General features: G+C 40.8%; 1 protein-coding gene across 2 annotated transcripts in view; it reads right to left on the bottom strand.

Moving 5' to 3' along the window:
* The window catches only part of Hmg20a (high mobility group 20A), an 81308-nt gene that overhangs the window by 19231 nt on the left and 43638 nt on the right, over nt 1–18439 (bottom strand). For both annotated transcript variants that reach the window (XM_041638625.1, XM_041638624.1), the window contains 3 exons: nt 12668–12760; nt 4478–4625; nt 1077–1289 (listed from right to left, as the gene is read on the bottom strand). In XM_041638625.1, coding sequence (XP_041494559.1) covers nt 1077–1289; nt 4478–4625; nt 12668–12756 — 450 coding nt within the window. In that variant the 5' untranslated portion in view covers nt 12757–12760. The remainder of the gene's footprint in view (nt 1–1076; nt 1290–4477; nt 4626–12667; nt 12761–18439) is intronic.

Here is an 18439-nt window from a genome sequence, read left to right as displayed (position 1 = left end):
TTCATTTAGCTCAATAGAATACATTACTTTGATAGATTTCTTAATTTCTTAATATTGAACCACTTTTCAAAACATTCTTCTGTGAACTCAGTATACTCATCAAATAAAATGTAGCTGCTTTGGTGGGGGGGTGGATTCTAGAGTCCTTGCCACTCACAAACCTCCAACAACTCTTGGGACAGCGTCTACTCACTGTGCCAGAGAGAGGAACTACATGGACCCTGCTATTATGGTCTTCTTTTCCTTCCCCATCGAGTTTCTGGTGCTTTCTCTGTTTCCATATAGAAACATAATTCCTGTTTCTGTCTCCCTCTTTATATGACCCTCCATGGGTGCCTGTCTTTTTTCTCTCCTTCTGTGAACATATTGTTGGATCAGAGCCAATCTGAACCAGTTTGACCTCTCCTAAGTTAATTACATTTGCAAAGGCCTTGTTCTGAGACTGCAGACATAGATTTTAGGGTACATGCTCTCAACTTCAGTGCACAAGGCCAGCAGTCTGAAATCTCCAAGATGTGGCACTGGTCAACTGCCACAACATCTCAACATCTTCCTTCTAGAGCCTTTTCTCATGTTCCTTTTGCAGCACTGGAGATTGAACTAGAACCCACGAGTGCTCTGCTCCAAGTTACCACTCAAACCCTTTTCGTACTTTTTTTTAGTTTAAGATGGTCTCTAGCTAAGCTAGCCTTAAATTTATTCTGTAGCCCTGATGGTTCTGCCTCAGTCCCCAGGGCACTGAGACACAACTAAAGAACCAACTGTCCACCTTCTTGGCTTTTCTGATAGAAATATTTTAAAAAATATTTATATCGTACTATGTTCTCCCCTCCCCACAATGTATGAACATATGTCACACCTATGTAGGTGCCTTTGAGGCCAAAAGAGGGTGTCTGATCAGTTGGAAGCTGAAGCTACAGGCAGTTGTCAGCCATCTGACATGGGATCTGGAAAATGAACTCCAATTCTCTAGAGGAACAGTGAGTGAGCACAACCACTGAGCCATCTTTCCAGGCTCCAAATAATTTTTGAGATATAATCAAAACAAGCCAAGGGCCAGAAGCAAGAACCATCACCTGTTTCTCCTCAGGAGGCAGTTTACTCCACTCATTGCCCAACATCCTTGTGATTTCTGGAAACGGGACCTCTGGTCTCTTTGCTCGAAGCTGTTCTCTACGCTCGTTCATGAATCGAACATATCCTGTAAGGGGGGATTTGGGTGCATTGCTGTCTCGGAGAGGTTTCTTTCTTTTTCTCCCTTTGGACCAACCTCCTCGTTTACTTCTTTGCTATAAAACAAAGCAAAATGAAAAACAAAAATAAAACAATAATCACTCAAGTAACCCATCAACAATAATAACAAACACCAATATCAAAAGAGAATTTGAGTTGCATCTTCCCATGAGGCCCTGGATATTCAAAGTTCTCAGATCAGTCAGGTACAAAAGACTACAACGCTATGTAAAGAGCTTCAGATATTTCAACTGTAGACCCTTTAAGGCAGCAGTTCTCAATCTGTGGGTCGAAACCCCTCTGGAGGTCAAAGGACCCTTCCATAGCGGTTGCATATCAGATGTCCTGCATATCAGATGTTTACATTGTGATTCATAACAGTAGCAAAATTACAGTTATGAAATAACAATGAAAATAATTTTATGGTTGGGGTCACATGACATGAGGAGCTGTGCTAAAGGCTGCAGTATTAGGAAGAGTGAGAACCACTGCTCTAAGGCATTGTGCTGCAAACTAGGGAAATAGAGCGCTATTAAATTTTATTTTTGGAAACAGGGTTTCTATAGGTAGCACAAGATGGCCTCAAACTCACTATGTATGTCAGGGTAACTGCAAATTCATGGTGATCCCCTGCCTCAGCCTCTTGAGTGCTGGGATTCTAGGATGCATCACCACCCTTGGTGTGTATAAAGGGCTATTTTGGTGCCAGTCCCAGAAGATGAGAATAGGATACCACGATCATGCAAGCTTTGGCCTTCCTTTACACTTTCTAACAGGGATTTCCACATGAGAAATTCAGCAGCACACACATGCACTGTGCCACAAAAGCAGACACTGTGACAGGAAACTAGAATAAGATGTCACATGCACCAAGTGCAAGAAGAGCTGCCGCATGGAGATTAAAAATAATTCACAAAAGTGTTCTTCACTGGTACTAAAGACCAGTTAATGTCCCATAGCAAATAGCATATAGATATTTAAATTAATATTTAGGTATCAGGAAACTATCAGTAACATAAAAAATGAAGACAAATTCTTCAACCTAATGATTTCTTCCTTAAGTTAGAAGTCTTTATATATAGATCAAATCAACTTTTAAGATGCTTAAAAAATACTACATTGTGACTGATATTTTACCACAGCCTTTCTTCTTAGCCTTCTGAATGAGACCTAAGCATATCATGTTTTTGCTCCATAATCTAACATAGTCTATTAGTTAATGTACCACGGTTATAGAATTCTTATTTCAGAGAAGAAAAAGGTAAACAAGATTAAAAACAATAACAAAAGCATCTATTTACTGTTTTACTGCACTCCTTCAAATGTATGTGAATGGTGACGGCCCTCCATTTGGCAAATGGCGTATTAGAGATTAGATTCCCAGTTTTTGTTTTATGTTTTTGGAAACCTAGGAACATGAAGCTACTAAGGAGCCTAGAGATGTATAGCTCAATGGAAATGTGCTTAGCATGAATCCCCAGAACTATACAGCCACACAAACACCTGTAGTGGCATTTCACTTGTATTTTCATAAATAAAACTTGCCTGAGGATTAGAAAAGTAAAATGGCCACACTGGCTAGCCTTATAAACCTGGCAGCAATAGCACACACCTTTAATCCCAGTAGCCATACTAGTTTGCCATGGAAACTAGAAGGTAATGGTGAACACCTTTAATCCTAGAACTAGAGTGGACTATAAAACAGGAAGAGACAGCTCTTAGACACAGTCTCATTCTGAGATTTCTGGAGGTAGGATTGCCAATACAGACTGAGGTTGAGTTAAATAAAAGCCAGTGGCTAGCTGTTTTGCTTTTCAGATCTTCAGGTTGAACCCCAATATCTGTCCCTGAGTTTTTATTTATTGTGTATCAAACACTCCCCAACACACACCCACAACGAACACATAACAAGTCAATGGAGAGCTGCTAGCATTCATTATCTTTAAGAATGCTAACGGGATAAATGAACGAACTAGTCTTTTCACATAAAAGAAAAAATTAATGATGCTTTTTTTTTTTTTTGGTCTTAAAATCAAAACAGTGAAACGTGATCAGTCATCTATGAGGAAGTCTGGAGGTCCAATAAGGACATGACTACTCATGCCCATATTGAATCTTTGTGTGATTTAGAGAAAGATGGACCCTTTGAGGGGAGAAGGAGTCATTAAGTGGTCTGAATCCTTTGGTTCACACAACTTTGTGCTGCCAGGGCTTGTGAGCAGAGTATAGCCATGAACAAGAGCATGAAGACCTCTCAGTAGCTACCTAATTAATTCATTCATTCAAAAAACAAATATTTGTCAAGACTGAGCACGGTGGGTACATCTGCATTACCAAACCCTGCAGCTTGGGAGCCCTGGACCTTATATCAAAATAGCAATAACATCAATAAATAAAAACAAAAATAACACAATAACTCCTGAGCACTGTGGAACATTCCATAAGAGGCAGTTACATTTAGTTAGCTTGAGGATAAAGAGACTCTATTTGGTTTTTTTTCTTTTTCTTTTCTTTTCTATTTTGAAACAGGGTTTCTCTGTAGCTTTGGCACCTGTCCTGGAACTAGCTCTTGTAGACCAGGCTGGCTTTGAACTCACAGAGATCCGCCTGCTTCTGCCTCCTGAGTGCTGGGATTAAAGGCCTGTGCCACCACCACCCGGCTAGTAGACTCTAGTTGTAACTGTGCCATTAAAACCATTGATATGCCTCTAGGTATAACTAGAGACAGGTATGAGAAAACTGGGCAAGTGTCAGCCCAGGAAACTAAGAAGTGAGGTGGCAATCACTTCATTCAACAACCCCTTATATGCCTATTGCTTTGGAAGCCCCAGAGGACAGTGACAGAAATTTTTCTTTTTTTTTTCTTTTTTTTTTGGTTTTTTGAGACAGGGTTTCTTCTCTGTGTAGCTCTCTGTCCTGGAACTAGTTCTTTTTTTTTTTTTTTTAATTTTATGATTTATTTATCTTTATTTTATGTGCATTGGTGTGAAGGTGTCAGATCCCCTGGAACTGGATTTTCGGACAGTTGTGAACTGCCATGTGGGTACTGGGAATTGAACCCAGGTCCTCTGGAAGAGCAGTCAGTGCTTTTAACCATTGAGCCATTTCTCCAGCCCTGGAACTAGTTCTTAAAGACCAAGCTGGCCTCGAACTCACAGAGATCCACCTGCCTCTGTCTCCTGAGTGCTGGGATTAAAGGCGTGCACCACCACTGCCTTGCCATGACAGGAGAATTTTAGCTTACCTCATCTTCATGTCTCTGCTCATTGCCTTCTGCAGCATTGGAAGACTCACTCTGAAGCATCTGGCCCTGGGAGAGATCCTCCACAAATTCCGGGTTGTTGGTGGATGATGTGGCTGTGCTGCTGTATGGACCCTCGGGGTGTGTTAACCTGAGCAACAGGTAAAAGTATGTAAGTCTGGTAAGGAAGGCAGCAAAAGTTTCTCTCATCAGGCTGAACACAAATTTTCCTGCCACCAAAAGCACATGTTAGTACTTGAATTACTTCCAACACCACAATCTGTATGAAATATAATGTTTCTGTAGACATTTCCTAATAAAACCAACTCTAATCTCTGTCCAAAACAATGACCCTTCCTTCCAACATAGACTTCATGTTTTAGCTCTGAGCATGCAACAGAGATTGGCTTTTATATGTTACCTTTCATGTATTTCCTAATGGACCAGATGAGCAAGAATAGGGGTTGTCTAGGTACTTTGGTCCTTATCATAAAAGAGCCATTTCTTAAAGAGCACAGGAATAACTATTATGGAATATAATAGAGGTTATAATTTCTTAGATTATAGATTGAATAACAATTAGAACATTTGACTATCAGGTACAACACATTTAAATATAATTTTTTTGTGAAGTATTGGAAATCAAGCCCAGAGCCTCACAAATGCTTGACAAGGCTTCTGTTCTGAGCAATAGCCATAGCCCAAGTATAAATGTTAATTAGGCAGGTAACTATTCTCCTTCCAATAATACACTCCTACTGAGTTCTTCTAAGAAACAGACAAGGAGGGTACAGAGAGATGACAGATGAATCTAAGACTTGCATGTGCGAGTAAGTTATTTATTTAATTTTTAAAGAGGGATACTGGAAAGGTAAGAGAGGCAGGAAAATGGATAATAGATGAATATTTGATTATTACTCTGAAAGAATACACACTCTATAATCAGCAATAATCATAATGCAATGTAAATACTGCAACAGATGTTTAGAGAAAATGTCATAAGAGGCACTGGAGAGAGTCAGATAAGTTTTCTGTATGTGTAGAGGCTGCTAAGAAAGATCTTAAAAGATGAATAGGCACCCGATGTGGGATTCCCCTCTGTACGCTATGAATGTTTCATTCCCATTGTTTATTAAAGAAGCTGTTTCGGCCAATGGCCTAACTAGAGTAAAGCCAGATGGGAAATCCGAACAGAAATATAGAGAGAAAGTAGGTGGAGTCAAGGAGACACCATGTAGCTACCGAAGGAAAAAGATGCCAGATGCCTTACCAATAAATAGGCCACAGCCTCATGGTGATACACAGATTAATAGAAATGGGTTAACTTAAGGTGTAAGAGCTATCTAGAAATATACATAAGCTACTGGCCAAACAGTGTTGTAATTAATATAGTTTCTGTGTGATTATTTGGGTCTGGGCAGCCGGAACACAAAAGCAGTCTCCACTTATAGGCACAAATCAGGTAAACATCATCATCCTACGCAGGAAGAACAAGGTCTAAGAGAACAAAGGGTCCAGTTAATTAAAAGCTATGCAACACATGAAGGAGTTTAAACACAAGCAGGACAAAGGACAGAGGAGTAAAAGCTAAGAGACACAAAAGGTGGAGATTGGAGAGAACTGAATGAATGTATGATCATGAACAGTGAAGGAAAAGCAAGAGTCCAAGGTAATTCCCAGGTTTCCAGCAGGTGATTAGGAACTTACTATTATCATGGACAGATTAGGATGTATGGATGAGAAGACACACAGATGAGACAATGAGCATGAAATTCTTACAGCATAATCAGTGGAAATATCCTATGGACAACTGGGAAACATGTCCTGAGATACAGAGCCTGAACTGGCCGTCTTCTGTAATCAGGCAAGGCTTCCAGCAAAGGGACTGGGACATCAACTCAGCCACAAAATCTTCCTTCGACCTACAGTTTGTCTGCCCTACAAGACATAATGGGGTAATGGTGGCACAGAACTTGTGGGAGTGGCCAACCAATGACTGGTCCAACTTAGAGGCCTACAGCACGAGAGGGAGCCCATGCCTGACACTGCCTGGATGGCTCAGTGACCTAGGACAGAATCAAACACAACTGGCCAAATAAATAAATAAATAAAAGTCAATGAAATGATTCCTAATGATATTCTGCTATACTCAAAGACTGGAGCCTACCCTAATCATCATCGGTGAGGCTCCATCTAGCAACTGATAAAAGCAGATAGAGACCCACAGCCAAACATCAGGTGGAACTTGGGGAACCCCACAGAAAAGGGAAAGGAAAGATTGTAGGAGTCAGAGGGGATAGAGGGCACCAGGAGAACATGGCCCATGGCCCACTGAATCAACTAAGCATGGGCTCATAGGGGCTCACAGAGACTGAAATGACAATTATGAAGCCTGTATAGGTCTGAGGTAGGTCCTCTGCATCTATGTTATGATTGTGTAGCATGGTGTTCCTGTGGGACTCCTAACAGTGGGAGTGTGTAACATGAAGGGGGGCCTGCTTGTTTGTTGGGTTTCTGTCTCACCCTTTACCCCACAACTGTTTAGCCCCAAAGAAAATCACACATAGGTCTCCATAAATTATAAGCTGATTGGCCCATTAGCTCTAGTCTCTCACTGGCAACTCTCACATCTTGATTAACCCATTTTTCTGATCTATGTTAGCCATGTGGCTCAGCACCTTTTCCGGTGAGACAGATCACATCCTGCTGCTTCGGTGGTCTGGGCAGGAGTGGGAGGAATCAGCTTCCTCCTTCCCAGAATTCTCCTGTACTCATTACATCATTTCTACTTCCCGTCTGGTTTTCCTGCCTATATTTCTTGCCTGGCCAATCAGCATTTATTTAAAACATGATTGACAGAATACGAACAATTCTCCTGCACCAGGAGTGTGTGTGTGGGGTGTCTATCAATCTTTTGCTCTTGGGATCTTTTTTATCCTACTGGGTTGCCTTGCCCAGCCTTGACATGAAGGTTTGTGCCTAGTCTTATTGTAACTTGTTATGCCGTGTTCGCTTAATATCTCTTAATAAGTCTGCTTAAGGGAAATGGAGGAGGAGTGGAGAGGGGAAGGGGGGCAGGAAGGAGAGGAGGAAGGGGAAACTGTGGTTGGGATGTAATGTATCAAAGAATGATAAAAGATGGAACAAGAGCTGCAAGGCAGCATCCAGGGGAACCATTGCTGGGAATTGTCCAGAAAAGCACTGAGAAGAAAGGACTCACAGAACACAGTCAAAATAACAGCAATTTAAAAGCAAGTGTTAGAAATATTGGGAAAGGAGAATCAAGAATTAGGAGAATGCTACAAGAGAAAGGACAGGGAGACTTTAAGGAAGAAAGGGCAGTAACTAAGAAAAAAAGGCGTTAAGGTCAAATAAGACAGGCTAGCTGGGTGAGGTAGGGAATGCTTTTAATCCCAGTACTTGTGAGGCAGAGGCAAGAGGATCTCTGTGAATTCAAGGCCAGCCTGGTCTATATTATAATCAGTTCCAAGTCAACCAGGCTACCAAGTAAGACACTATTAAAAAAAAAAAAAGCAAAAACAATCAGACATGCTAAAAACATTCTGTTAAATTTGGATCCCTGAAGGTTATACAGCTTTAGGGGAATATAATTTCAATGGAACTATGGAAACAGATATCAGATTACAGTGGATAGAACAATGAAGAAAAGCAGATGCATACTTTACTGTAGATGAAAGAAATGATCTTTTCTGACATTTTCTAGGAGATATACCAATGACTTTATATAGGAGGCTTCTAGATTGTTGAGGTCCTTTAATAAATGTATATTTAAAAAGTAGCTATAAAGCCAACATTAACCATGTTCTTTAAAATGTAGTGCCCGTAGGGTAGGAGAAATGGTCCAGTGGTTTAGAACACCTGTGCTTTATCAAGGACCCAGGTTCAATTACCAGCACCAACACAGTGGCTAACAGCCATCTCCCCAGGCACCAAGTATGCATATGGTGCAATGACATACATGTAGTCAAATCATTCATACACAAAAATAAGTCCTATAAGAAGTGATCCTGAGATCTAGTTTGATCTTAGCAGGCATTACTTTTCAAATATTTTAATTAATCTGGCTGTTTAGGCTACTCCTGCTTTCCCTATCATTCATTTCAAATGTCACGGGTTTAGTACTTCCTAAATTTCAAACATTTTTCTTCCAGCAAAATATGCAAATCAGAAAGAATAGCAACCCTACAAATTCCTGACAGACATAGGCAGGTATCTGAAGGGAGTAGTCACAGGTGCCCACTGTACATGCTCCTGGCTAAAGCAACAACCCTTCCACTTCCACCCTTGATCTCATTCCCCTGGCTACTCAAGGGCAGATTTTCAGCAATTCTGCCCCGTCTGGCATCACCAGTTCTCTTTACAGGACTGGTATACTCTGTTAAAAGCGTGCTTGTCTAATTCTTAAAGCAAAAGGAAATAAAAGGAAAACACTGTTTCTACCCAGCTTCTGGTGAAGGTCTTCATTTGTTCCTGCCCTCAACTTCAAATGCCCTAGAAAGAGCAGGTCATACTTGCAAATTCAATTTTCTCCCATCCTCTTTTAAAGGCATTTCAGGAGGGACGCAAGTACACAGTTCTTATCTAGGCCACCAGTAAATATCTTGTGAAATCCAATGCCATTTCTCAGTCGTCATCCAATCTACCAGAAGGATCTGGGACAGCCATTAGTTTCTTGCCCCCTTGTGTGTCTGTATTCTGCTGCCTCTCAGCTCTCACTGTGATTTTGGCTTACTATTGCTTCTCTGTCTGTCTTCTAGATGCCGGAGTCTCCCAGAGCTCAGGCTCTTTAGGGGTTTCCCACTTCCTTCTCTGCACAGTGCTCGGTCCTTTGGTGATTTTTATCTAGTCTCATGGCGTTAATTCTAGCTAGATGCCAATGATCTCAAACTTTTCTCTTTAGCCTAAAATGCCTGAAACATCAGAAACTGGTATGACACTGCCTGATTGACATCCCAGCTTAGAGCTCTAACAAGCACCTCGATTTTATTGTTTCCTGACCAAGTTTCCTTCCTAAGTGAGAGGTGACGCCATCTTTCCAGCTAATGATGCCAAAGTTTTGAAACTGTCTTTGTCCTCTTCTCCCTTTTTACATTGCTCATCTGGCCATGCAGTCAAATCCTGTTTGGTCTACTATCAAACTACATCTAGAATTCTACACTTCTCACTAACTCCATTCCCACATCTTAAGAATACACTCCAATGAGGAGTGTGTGGTTTTTTTTTTTTCTCCTTCACAATCTCACCAAAAATGTTCTTGTCAAGGCTATGAGTGATGCTCTTCAGGTTATCATGTCTTCTTGCTCCCTTCACCCCACTGGAGTACAATGGTCAGATTATTAAGAAGTCAGTCAGATCTTATCATTTTCTTCAAACCCTCCAGTGTTTATAGTGAAGCATCCAGCCCCTCCTACTCAGAATACAGGCCTGTCGGCATCTATAGCATTACCTGAGAGCTTGTTAGGAACAGAATCTCTGCCTCACCTTAGATTTTCTAAATCAGAACCCGCATTTTAATAAGGTCTCTAGGCAATTCATTGGCACACTAAAGAAGCACTCATAGGGCCCTCTGCTTCCCCTCATCCTTTAATTGGCTGCTGTAGTCACACTGCCTTTCTAGCTTTTTCTACAAAGTAAGAAACATCCTTACTTCTAGGCTTTTGACTTGATTGCTTCCACTGCCCACAAAAATCTTCCTTAGATAATAACATGCGAGTGACCTGACTTCTTTTGGGGAGAGAGCACATTACTCAAACCACATCCTCATTAAATGCTTTCTTGGTCACTGTCTAAAACTGCTCTCCTAAATCTTCCTAGTCCCTCCTTCCTACGTTATCTCTCAATCCATACTTCCTAGTCACATGGCTAGTGTTCTACTGACTTATCCTATGTACTGTCCCATTTTTCTGTCAGAATTTGAGCTATAAAAGGATGAAGAAACAGATAGGCATGGTGGCACATGCCTTTAATCCCAGCACTTGGGAGGCAGAGGCAAGAGGATCTCTGTTAGTTCGAGGTCACCCTGGTCTACAGAGTGAGTTCCAGGACAGCCAGCGCTGTTAAGACAGAGAAACCCTGTCTTGAAAAACTAAAAACCAAAACCAAATTAAACCAAACTAAACCAAACAAAAAGGATGAAGAGGTGGCCCATGCCTGTAATTCTAGCACTCAGGAGGCACAGACAGAAGGAATGCCTCAAGTCTGAGGATAGCATGGTCTACAGAGTGAGTTCCAGGACAGCTTGGAACACTCTCAGGTATACAACTGGAAAAAATGTTGCTTTGAGACAGGAGTTCACTATGTAGCCCTTGCTGGACTTGAACTCACAAGACCAAGTCACAGAGATCTGTCTGCCTCTGCCTCCCAATGCTGACCTTAAAGGTGTGGGCCACCTTGCCTGGCCAACTGAATTCTTTTCCTGAATGAACTAATGGTTACTAATCTAGTAACTAGGCAGCCTTTAGAAAAGTCTAGGAGAACAATTGTATTTAAGCAGTGAGGTCAAAAGGCAGAGATATTAATGAGGTTGAGAAATGAATGTGAGGAGAGAAAACAGGATTATATAATGAGTTATTTTTTAAATAAAGACTATAGAAATAATTCATCTTTGGGATTAGCTAGTACTTGAATGTACTAGTGAATCTATTTCTTCTTTGGCTTCTAAATATCAAGAAAAGATTAAAAAAAACCCCTCAAGTGAAGCCAGCCTTTAATCCCAGCACTTAGGAGAAAGAGGCAGGTGGATCTGAATTAGAGGCCAGCCTGATCTACAGAGCAAGTTCCAGAACAGCCACAGTTACATAGAAAGACCCTTCTCAAAAAACCAAACCAACCAGTCAAACAAAAAACAAACAAGCCCCCAAAGCCAAAAAACCCCAAATCAAAACAAAACAAAACCCACCTCTCAAGTGGACCAGAGAATTTTAAGACAAGAGGTAGATGCTGCTGTTAAGTTCTCTCTGAATTCCTTTATAGATTTGTTCAATGATTCCATGGAAAAGGGATGGAAGAAACTGTAGTATAAAGGAGAGCGGGCCCTTTGTTCCATCCCGCCTGGCTAGCTTATACCCGAAATAACCACACGGAGATTGTATTAATTAGATTACTGCCTGGTCCATTATATCTAGCCTCTTTTTGGCTAATTCTTACATTTTGATTCAACCCATTTCTAATAATCTGTGTAGAACCATGAGGTCGTGGCTTACTGGGAAAGATTCAGCATATCTGACTCTGGCGACTTCATGGCGGCTCTCCCTGCCTGCCTTCTTCCTCCCAGCATCCAGTTCTGTTTTCCCCACCTATCTAAGTTCTGCCCTATCAAAAGGCCAAGGAACCTTCCTTCTTTGATCAATGAAAGAATCACATAGAAAGAAGAATCTTCTACACCAAGAAACAAGAAGTTGGTTAAAGCGTCAAAACATCTTTTTTTTTTTTAATTAAAAACTTACTTATTTTTATGTGTATGGGTGGTTGTGCCTGTGTGTATGCCTCTGTATCTTATGCATACGAGGCCCTCTGAGGCATCAGATCCCCTGGAACTGGAGTTGCAGAAGGTTGTTGAGCTAGGAATGTGGGTGCTGGGAACTGAATCTAGGGGTTCTGGAAGAAGAGCCAGTGTTCTTGAGCACTGAGCCACCTATCCTGCCCCAGTTTCTATGCACCATGAACAAAGAACCATATTAAAAAGCTAGAAGTTGGGCTGAAGGGAGGGCTCAGTGGAAAGAGTGCTTGAGGCAGAGTTTGGAACCCAGCACCCATGCAAACACTGGTAATAGCCCTGTGCATACCTGCAACCCCAGCACTGAAGGAAGCAGAGGCTGCACTGGGGCTTGCTAGTTAACTCCCTAGACAAAAAACTAGTGCATATCCCACATGCATGTACAAACCACACACAAGTCTAATCTCTGGGGAAAAAATTTAATAACTGCGGCAGCTTACAAAGAAAATACATTTGAATTTTAGAGTATTCCCTGTACCAGGTCCACCAGGCTCAGAGCACTGGCAGAAGGCTGAAATCATATTACAAAGCGGGTTACAATGGCTCTCTTTGAAAGGCCCAACAAATGCATCTTCTACTCTTATGGTATAAAACTGCCTCGTTAGCACCTCATACTTTGTCAGAAACTGTGTTTTGAAGCCTCTGCAGAAGTCCAATGTTCCAAAGCAGCTGCTTACCCAGATGCAGCCAGATCATTACTCTCCTTGGAGCCGTCTTCATCTGCAAAGAGGGGCGGCAGGGTAGAGCTAGTCATCAAGCTTTCCATCTCCCTGAGAGGAAGAGATAATCATAAAAAAATTAATGGCTTAATTACTTCTGGTCCAAGTTCCACTAATTTAAAGACCTGCCTTTCTTAGCTTCAGTATATCAGCAACAGAATAGAAACTGACCTAAATGTTTGTTTTCTTGACTTGGACACATCAATTTAAACTCTGTGGTTAATGGGCTTTTAACCACAGTCTTTATCAACTAACCAGACTTAAAAACAAGTTGAGGGCTTAGTGGGTAAGTAAGACTGGCAGGTGTGCAAGCAAGAGGACTGAGTTTAATCCTCAATGCTCACATACGGTTAGGTACGGCCCTGCAGAGTGCCTACAAACCCAGTGCTGGGAGAGGGGGCAAGCAGGAGAGTCATGGGGCTTACTGGTCAGCCGGACTAGCTGAAATAGTGAGTTCCAGGTTCAGGGAGAAGCCCTGTCTTAAGGGATTATGTAGGGAAATGATAGAATAGGACATCTGATGGTCTTCTCTGGTCTCTGCATGCATGCATGGATGTGTACAAGCACATACATGTGTATACCCCACACATACATACACCACACACAGACACAAATAAAAACAAGTCCAGTTTTAACAAGCAGGACATGCTTTGGAAAACTTTTTATTCATCCTCCAAAGTGTTCTTTAAGAAAGTAAAGCAACTTTTTGTTTATTGTTATTGTGTGCGCGACACATGTGAGACAGTTTGCACGTAGAGGCCAGAGGCTCTCCTTCCACTGTGGGTCCACTGTGAAGCCTGCACAGCAGGTACTTTTACCAGCTTCACCATCTCCTCAGTCCTTCACAAGTCTTTGTTTTGTGGAGATTTTTAGGTGGTGTGACCCACAATCACCGAAAACCTTGAGCAAGATATTTTGATTAACCACTTCTAGCTAACATTTCAGCAGCAGACAGATGAAGGTACTGATTTAACTTCGGAAGTTGTTGAGAGGGATTGAGCTGAGCGTACTTCACAGAGAAAGGCTAAGACAGCAAGTGTTCTGGGTATTGCTATATATACAGTATTGTTGTTACAACATTACCAGCTCTTGAATCATGAATCACATGAATCATGCTTGGATCAAATGGTGACAAACCAAGCCCTTAAAAAAGGAAATAGTGCAAAGGAAGTAGAGGATGGAAGGCATACTGATGTGGTTCTGAGTCAAAGAAACCACACTTCCAGGTCAGAGCCGTGCAGCACTTCACTGTCGTAACCCACAACATAAATAGCGTGCACCTGGTGCAGGAAACAGCTCCGCTTAATTGAAGAAAACAAATAAATCACAGGAACCTGAGGTGATCGGACTGCAAGGATAAAAGGACAAAGTGATAAAGAGAGTAATTTCATTTAGCATATCTCTACAGAGAAGGATTTTTTCCTTTCAAGGTTTACCACCAAGGCCTTCACCCCATACAGCTAAAAGCAGCAGCAGCCAATTCATCATGAAAGTGATATTCACACAAAACATTCAATAGTGACCCCAAACATCAGCCACTTAAGTGGAACTGCGAAGCACTCAAGAGAGAAGGCCTCAATCAGTGGGCGAATTGAGAAGTAAATGATGCGAATTCACTGAGGAGGCCCTTGGCAGTCCTCTCAGTGCTGCTGTTAAGGGGCTCTAGTGAGGGGCGATTAAAGGCGACCACAGCAGCCATAGTGAGTCGGTGTTCATCCCACTGGGGGAAATAGGCAGAAACTGCAGGGGACACCGACTAGCATTCTTAATGTTCAGTGGAGCAGTTTACTTCCCAAATACTAAAACTGATGCTTTATTTCTTGCTCTTACTTAATTTCACTTCTAAATTTATTATTTAGGAGACTAAGATCCATAAATAGTTGAATGTGACAAAAAAGCTTCTCTGCATTTATCTTATGAATTATGGCATACAGAGTCTAGAAGGCTGAGGAAGGCATTCATTCATGTGATGTGCAGGAAGGCCTAAGAACCATTTTCAGTTTCTTCAAGACAAGGTACTTACAGTAGAATGGCTCTGACAAATACTATAGAATTCCATTTGTTTTCTAGAGTGATTCTAACTCAAATGTACTTATTCATATTATATAAGACCAGATGAAAGCATGGGCTTTCGGGATTACTAACGCCAATGTACCTGATTCCTTCCCCACAACAAGATAGATACCACGGACTGTACTGAAGAAACAGTCACATGGCCTCCAACCTAACAAGGACTTGGTTGATTTATTCCTATAAGTGTCCTTAGAAGTCACTGGCCTCTCAAGAACCTTGAAACTGGGCATCTGAAGCTTTTGGCATTGCTCCCTCATCTCAAAAGGAGAGACATTATTTGGTAGGGAACAAATGAAGTGTTTTTTTCGTTCACTATGTCAACATGGCCCTCTTAAGAGTGTTCACCAGATATCTTTAGTCATTTTTTGAAATGTAGAGAGACAGCTGGATAACACAACCTTAACAACATATAAACAGAGCACATAAACAAAGGAAGTTCAGAGAACACACATTTCTTCTTTTCCCCCCACACTCTTAAGTTTGTATTACTCAACCCATATGGCTTCAGATACATTTTCTTAGTGTTACTGAGCAGTAAGGTCCCTCAGAAATGAGTAATAAAGTGGGTGGAAGATAAAGGGGCCAAGATCAACAAAAGAAGGAAATGAAGAAAAGCCCAGTGAAATCCAGAGGCTCTAAAGTAGTTCAGTAAGTTGGAAAATAAAATGATTCTCAAGAACATGCTCGGGTCCCATGGGAACGAGCTCTCATCTAGTCCATCAGGGAGGGGTGATTCAAAGTGAGTCACGGCTACTAAGTCACTGGATGCCAAAAGCCCTTCAAGTGCATCATCTGTGCCTGATAATGGACCAGTACAGAGGTCACAGTGAGCTTTAAAATCCCATGCAAGGCATTTAAGAAATTTAATGAATGCTACTCTGGAAGGAGCAGGAATTGTGTACAAAGGCAAAGCAAATACACGAATTTGCTTCTTTGCTGCAGTTTACATAAATAACACGTAAGATACTTCCTGGCAGAGGGACCTACCCGAATCTGGCTATAGTCCTAAAAACTCCTATTATTTCGAGGTTTATGCTTTGAACTAAGTCTGTATCTTAGCTTTGGAAACCTAAAAACTCTCTCTATACTAACTACTCACTTAGCTAAGAACTAATTTAAGATTTCTTTTATTTTATTTTATTTATTTATTTTTTTTTTTGGTTTTTCGAAACAGGGCTTCGTTGTAGTTTTAGAGTCTGCCCTGGAACTAGCTCTTGTAGACCAGGCTGGCCTCGAACTCACAGAGATCTGCCTGCTTCTGCCTCCCGAGTGCTGGGATTAAAGGTGTGTGCCACCGTGCCTGTCTATTTCTTTGTCCTTTTATAGCTCAGTGGATATAGCATTTTCCCCACTAAGAATGAGGATCTATGTAAAAATCTAGCAGATGTGGCAGTTGGGAGGATGAGACAGACTCCTGGGGCAAGGTGAAGCTAAAACTAGCTGAAACAGTGAGATCTGGTTCAACTGAAAGACAGTCTCAAAAAAGAAGAAGAAGAAGAAGAAGAAGAAGAAGAAGAAGAAGAAGAAGAAGAAGAAGAAGAGGAGGAGCAAGCTACCTAAATTTAACTTTAGGCTTCTTCATTCATGCATACACATATGCATGGCCACTTATACACACATGCAAACAGGCACACACCACAAACAATAGCAAGAGGAATGTAGCTTTGGTTAATAAAGGGCAACAAAAAAGGAAATTGGATGAAGTTTTAAAAATGTTCTTGGACCTGGGAGAGGCTTGGCAGGTAACAGTGCTTGCCAACAACTCTGATGACATGAGTTTAATCCTAGAAGCCATGGTGAAAGACAGATTCAACCCCTGAAGGCTGTTCTGACCTCAACACACACAATATGAACACGAGCACCTGAAGGCCAAAAGTGCCTATTGTGTGATCCTTGATGATCGAATTGGGAGTCCCAGAACCAACAAAAAGTTAGATCCAGTGGTGTGCATCTATAATCCCAGAACTCCCACAGGAAGATGGATGGGAAATGGAGACAGTAGAACTCTCTGGAAACTTAAGCTTATTTATTGGCAGTTAACCAGGAGTATACAGGGTGGCAGAAACAATGAGAGACTCTGCCTAATGGAAGGAGCAAACTTCAAAAGTTGTCCTGTGACCTCTCCATCTGTATTGTGGTACATGTGTATCTACATCCACACCGCTCCTGTAAAATAACAAATAAAAAAGGGGAAAAAAACTCAACTCTGTACCACCTGCAAAAAAACCCACTTTAAATAAAAAGACATATATAAAAGGAAAGGGGGTAGATAAAAGTAAACCATGCTAACAGCAATCAAAAGGAAGCTGAAGTAACTAATAATAATTTCAGATTAAAAATGTTTGCTCTGAAAAATAAAATGTCAAAGGAATGAAAAGCAGGTTTTAAACTGAGAGAAATATTTATATAAAACACATTGTAAAAACACAAAAAAGTTAATAAAAGAACAATTTAAAAATGAACCAAAACAGGCAGAATAGAACCTTATCAAAGAAGATAGACAGATGTCAAATAAGTACATATGATATGCAATGTCATATGTCATTAATCAACTGCAAATTAAAACTACTACTATTAGAGGTCACAGTCCAAAACACTGACTAAATTAAGTGCTGACAAGGACAAGGAGCAAGATTAGTCTCCTCCATTATTATTGGGAATGCAAAATGGTAGACTTGGAAGAAAATTTAAGTTTCTTACAAAAGGAAATATACTCTTACTGTATGATCCTGCATTCATGATCTTTGGTATTTGACTAACTGAATTAAAAATTATGTTCATACAAAACCTGTTAGCCATCGGTATTTACAGTAGTTTTATTCATAGCTGCCAAGCCTGGATATAATCAAAATATCCTTCAGTAGGTAAATAAAGTGTGGTGTAACCAGACAATGGTATGGTATTCAGTAATATAAAGAATGAGGCTGGACATGGTGGCCGTACCTTTAATCTCAGCACTCAGGAGGCAGAAGTAGGAGTGGATCTCTGTGAGTTCAAGGCCAGCTTGGTCTACAAAGTGAGTTCCAGGACAGCTAGGGCCCAGTCTCAAAAAACTAAAAGAAAAGAAAAAAAAAAAAGAATGAGCTAGTAAGTCATAACAAGGTGGGGAAAAAACAATACATATTACTAAGTAAAAGACATCAATATGATGTCTACATACATACTGCATGAGTCTACCTATCTGATATGCTAGGAAGTAAAAATAAGTAGTTGTTGCCAGAATTTGGTATGGGGAACACCACACCAAATGAATGCAGAAGATTTTCAGGGAATTGAGACTGTCCTGAACAGTAATTCAGTGGGAGGGAAAGATATCATTCTACATCTGTCAACAATCACAGAATGTATACCACCAAAAGTAAACCTTGATGTGAATTATGGTGATGTGACAATTTGGGACTGACTGCAACAAATGTACCATTCTGAGCAGGATGTTAACAGTGGGGTTGGCTGTGGATGATGTGTGGGGTTAGTGAGTACATAGAATTCTACTTGCCTCTTTTTTTCTGTGAGCCTAAAGCTGCCTAAAAAAGTAGAGTTCATTCATCTAAAAAATACTGTATTATATATTTAACAATGATATTATTTTTATATTTTTTTGGCATATAACCAGATTGGGCATAAATACAACTGACTTTGCTATGCTCACACATTAAA

This window comes from Microtus oregoni, unplaced genomic scaffold (genome assembly GCF_018167655.1).
Source record: "Microtus oregoni isolate MIOR12 unplaced genomic scaffold, Mior012 000055F_ref0000237, whole genome shotgun sequence".
In the NCBI taxonomy this organism is placed as follows: domain Eukaryota; kingdom Metazoa; phylum Chordata; class Mammalia; order Rodentia; family Cricetidae; genus Microtus; species Microtus oregoni.
Note: the sequence above shows the minus strand (reverse complement) of the source record. Positions and strands in the feature narration are given on the sequence as shown.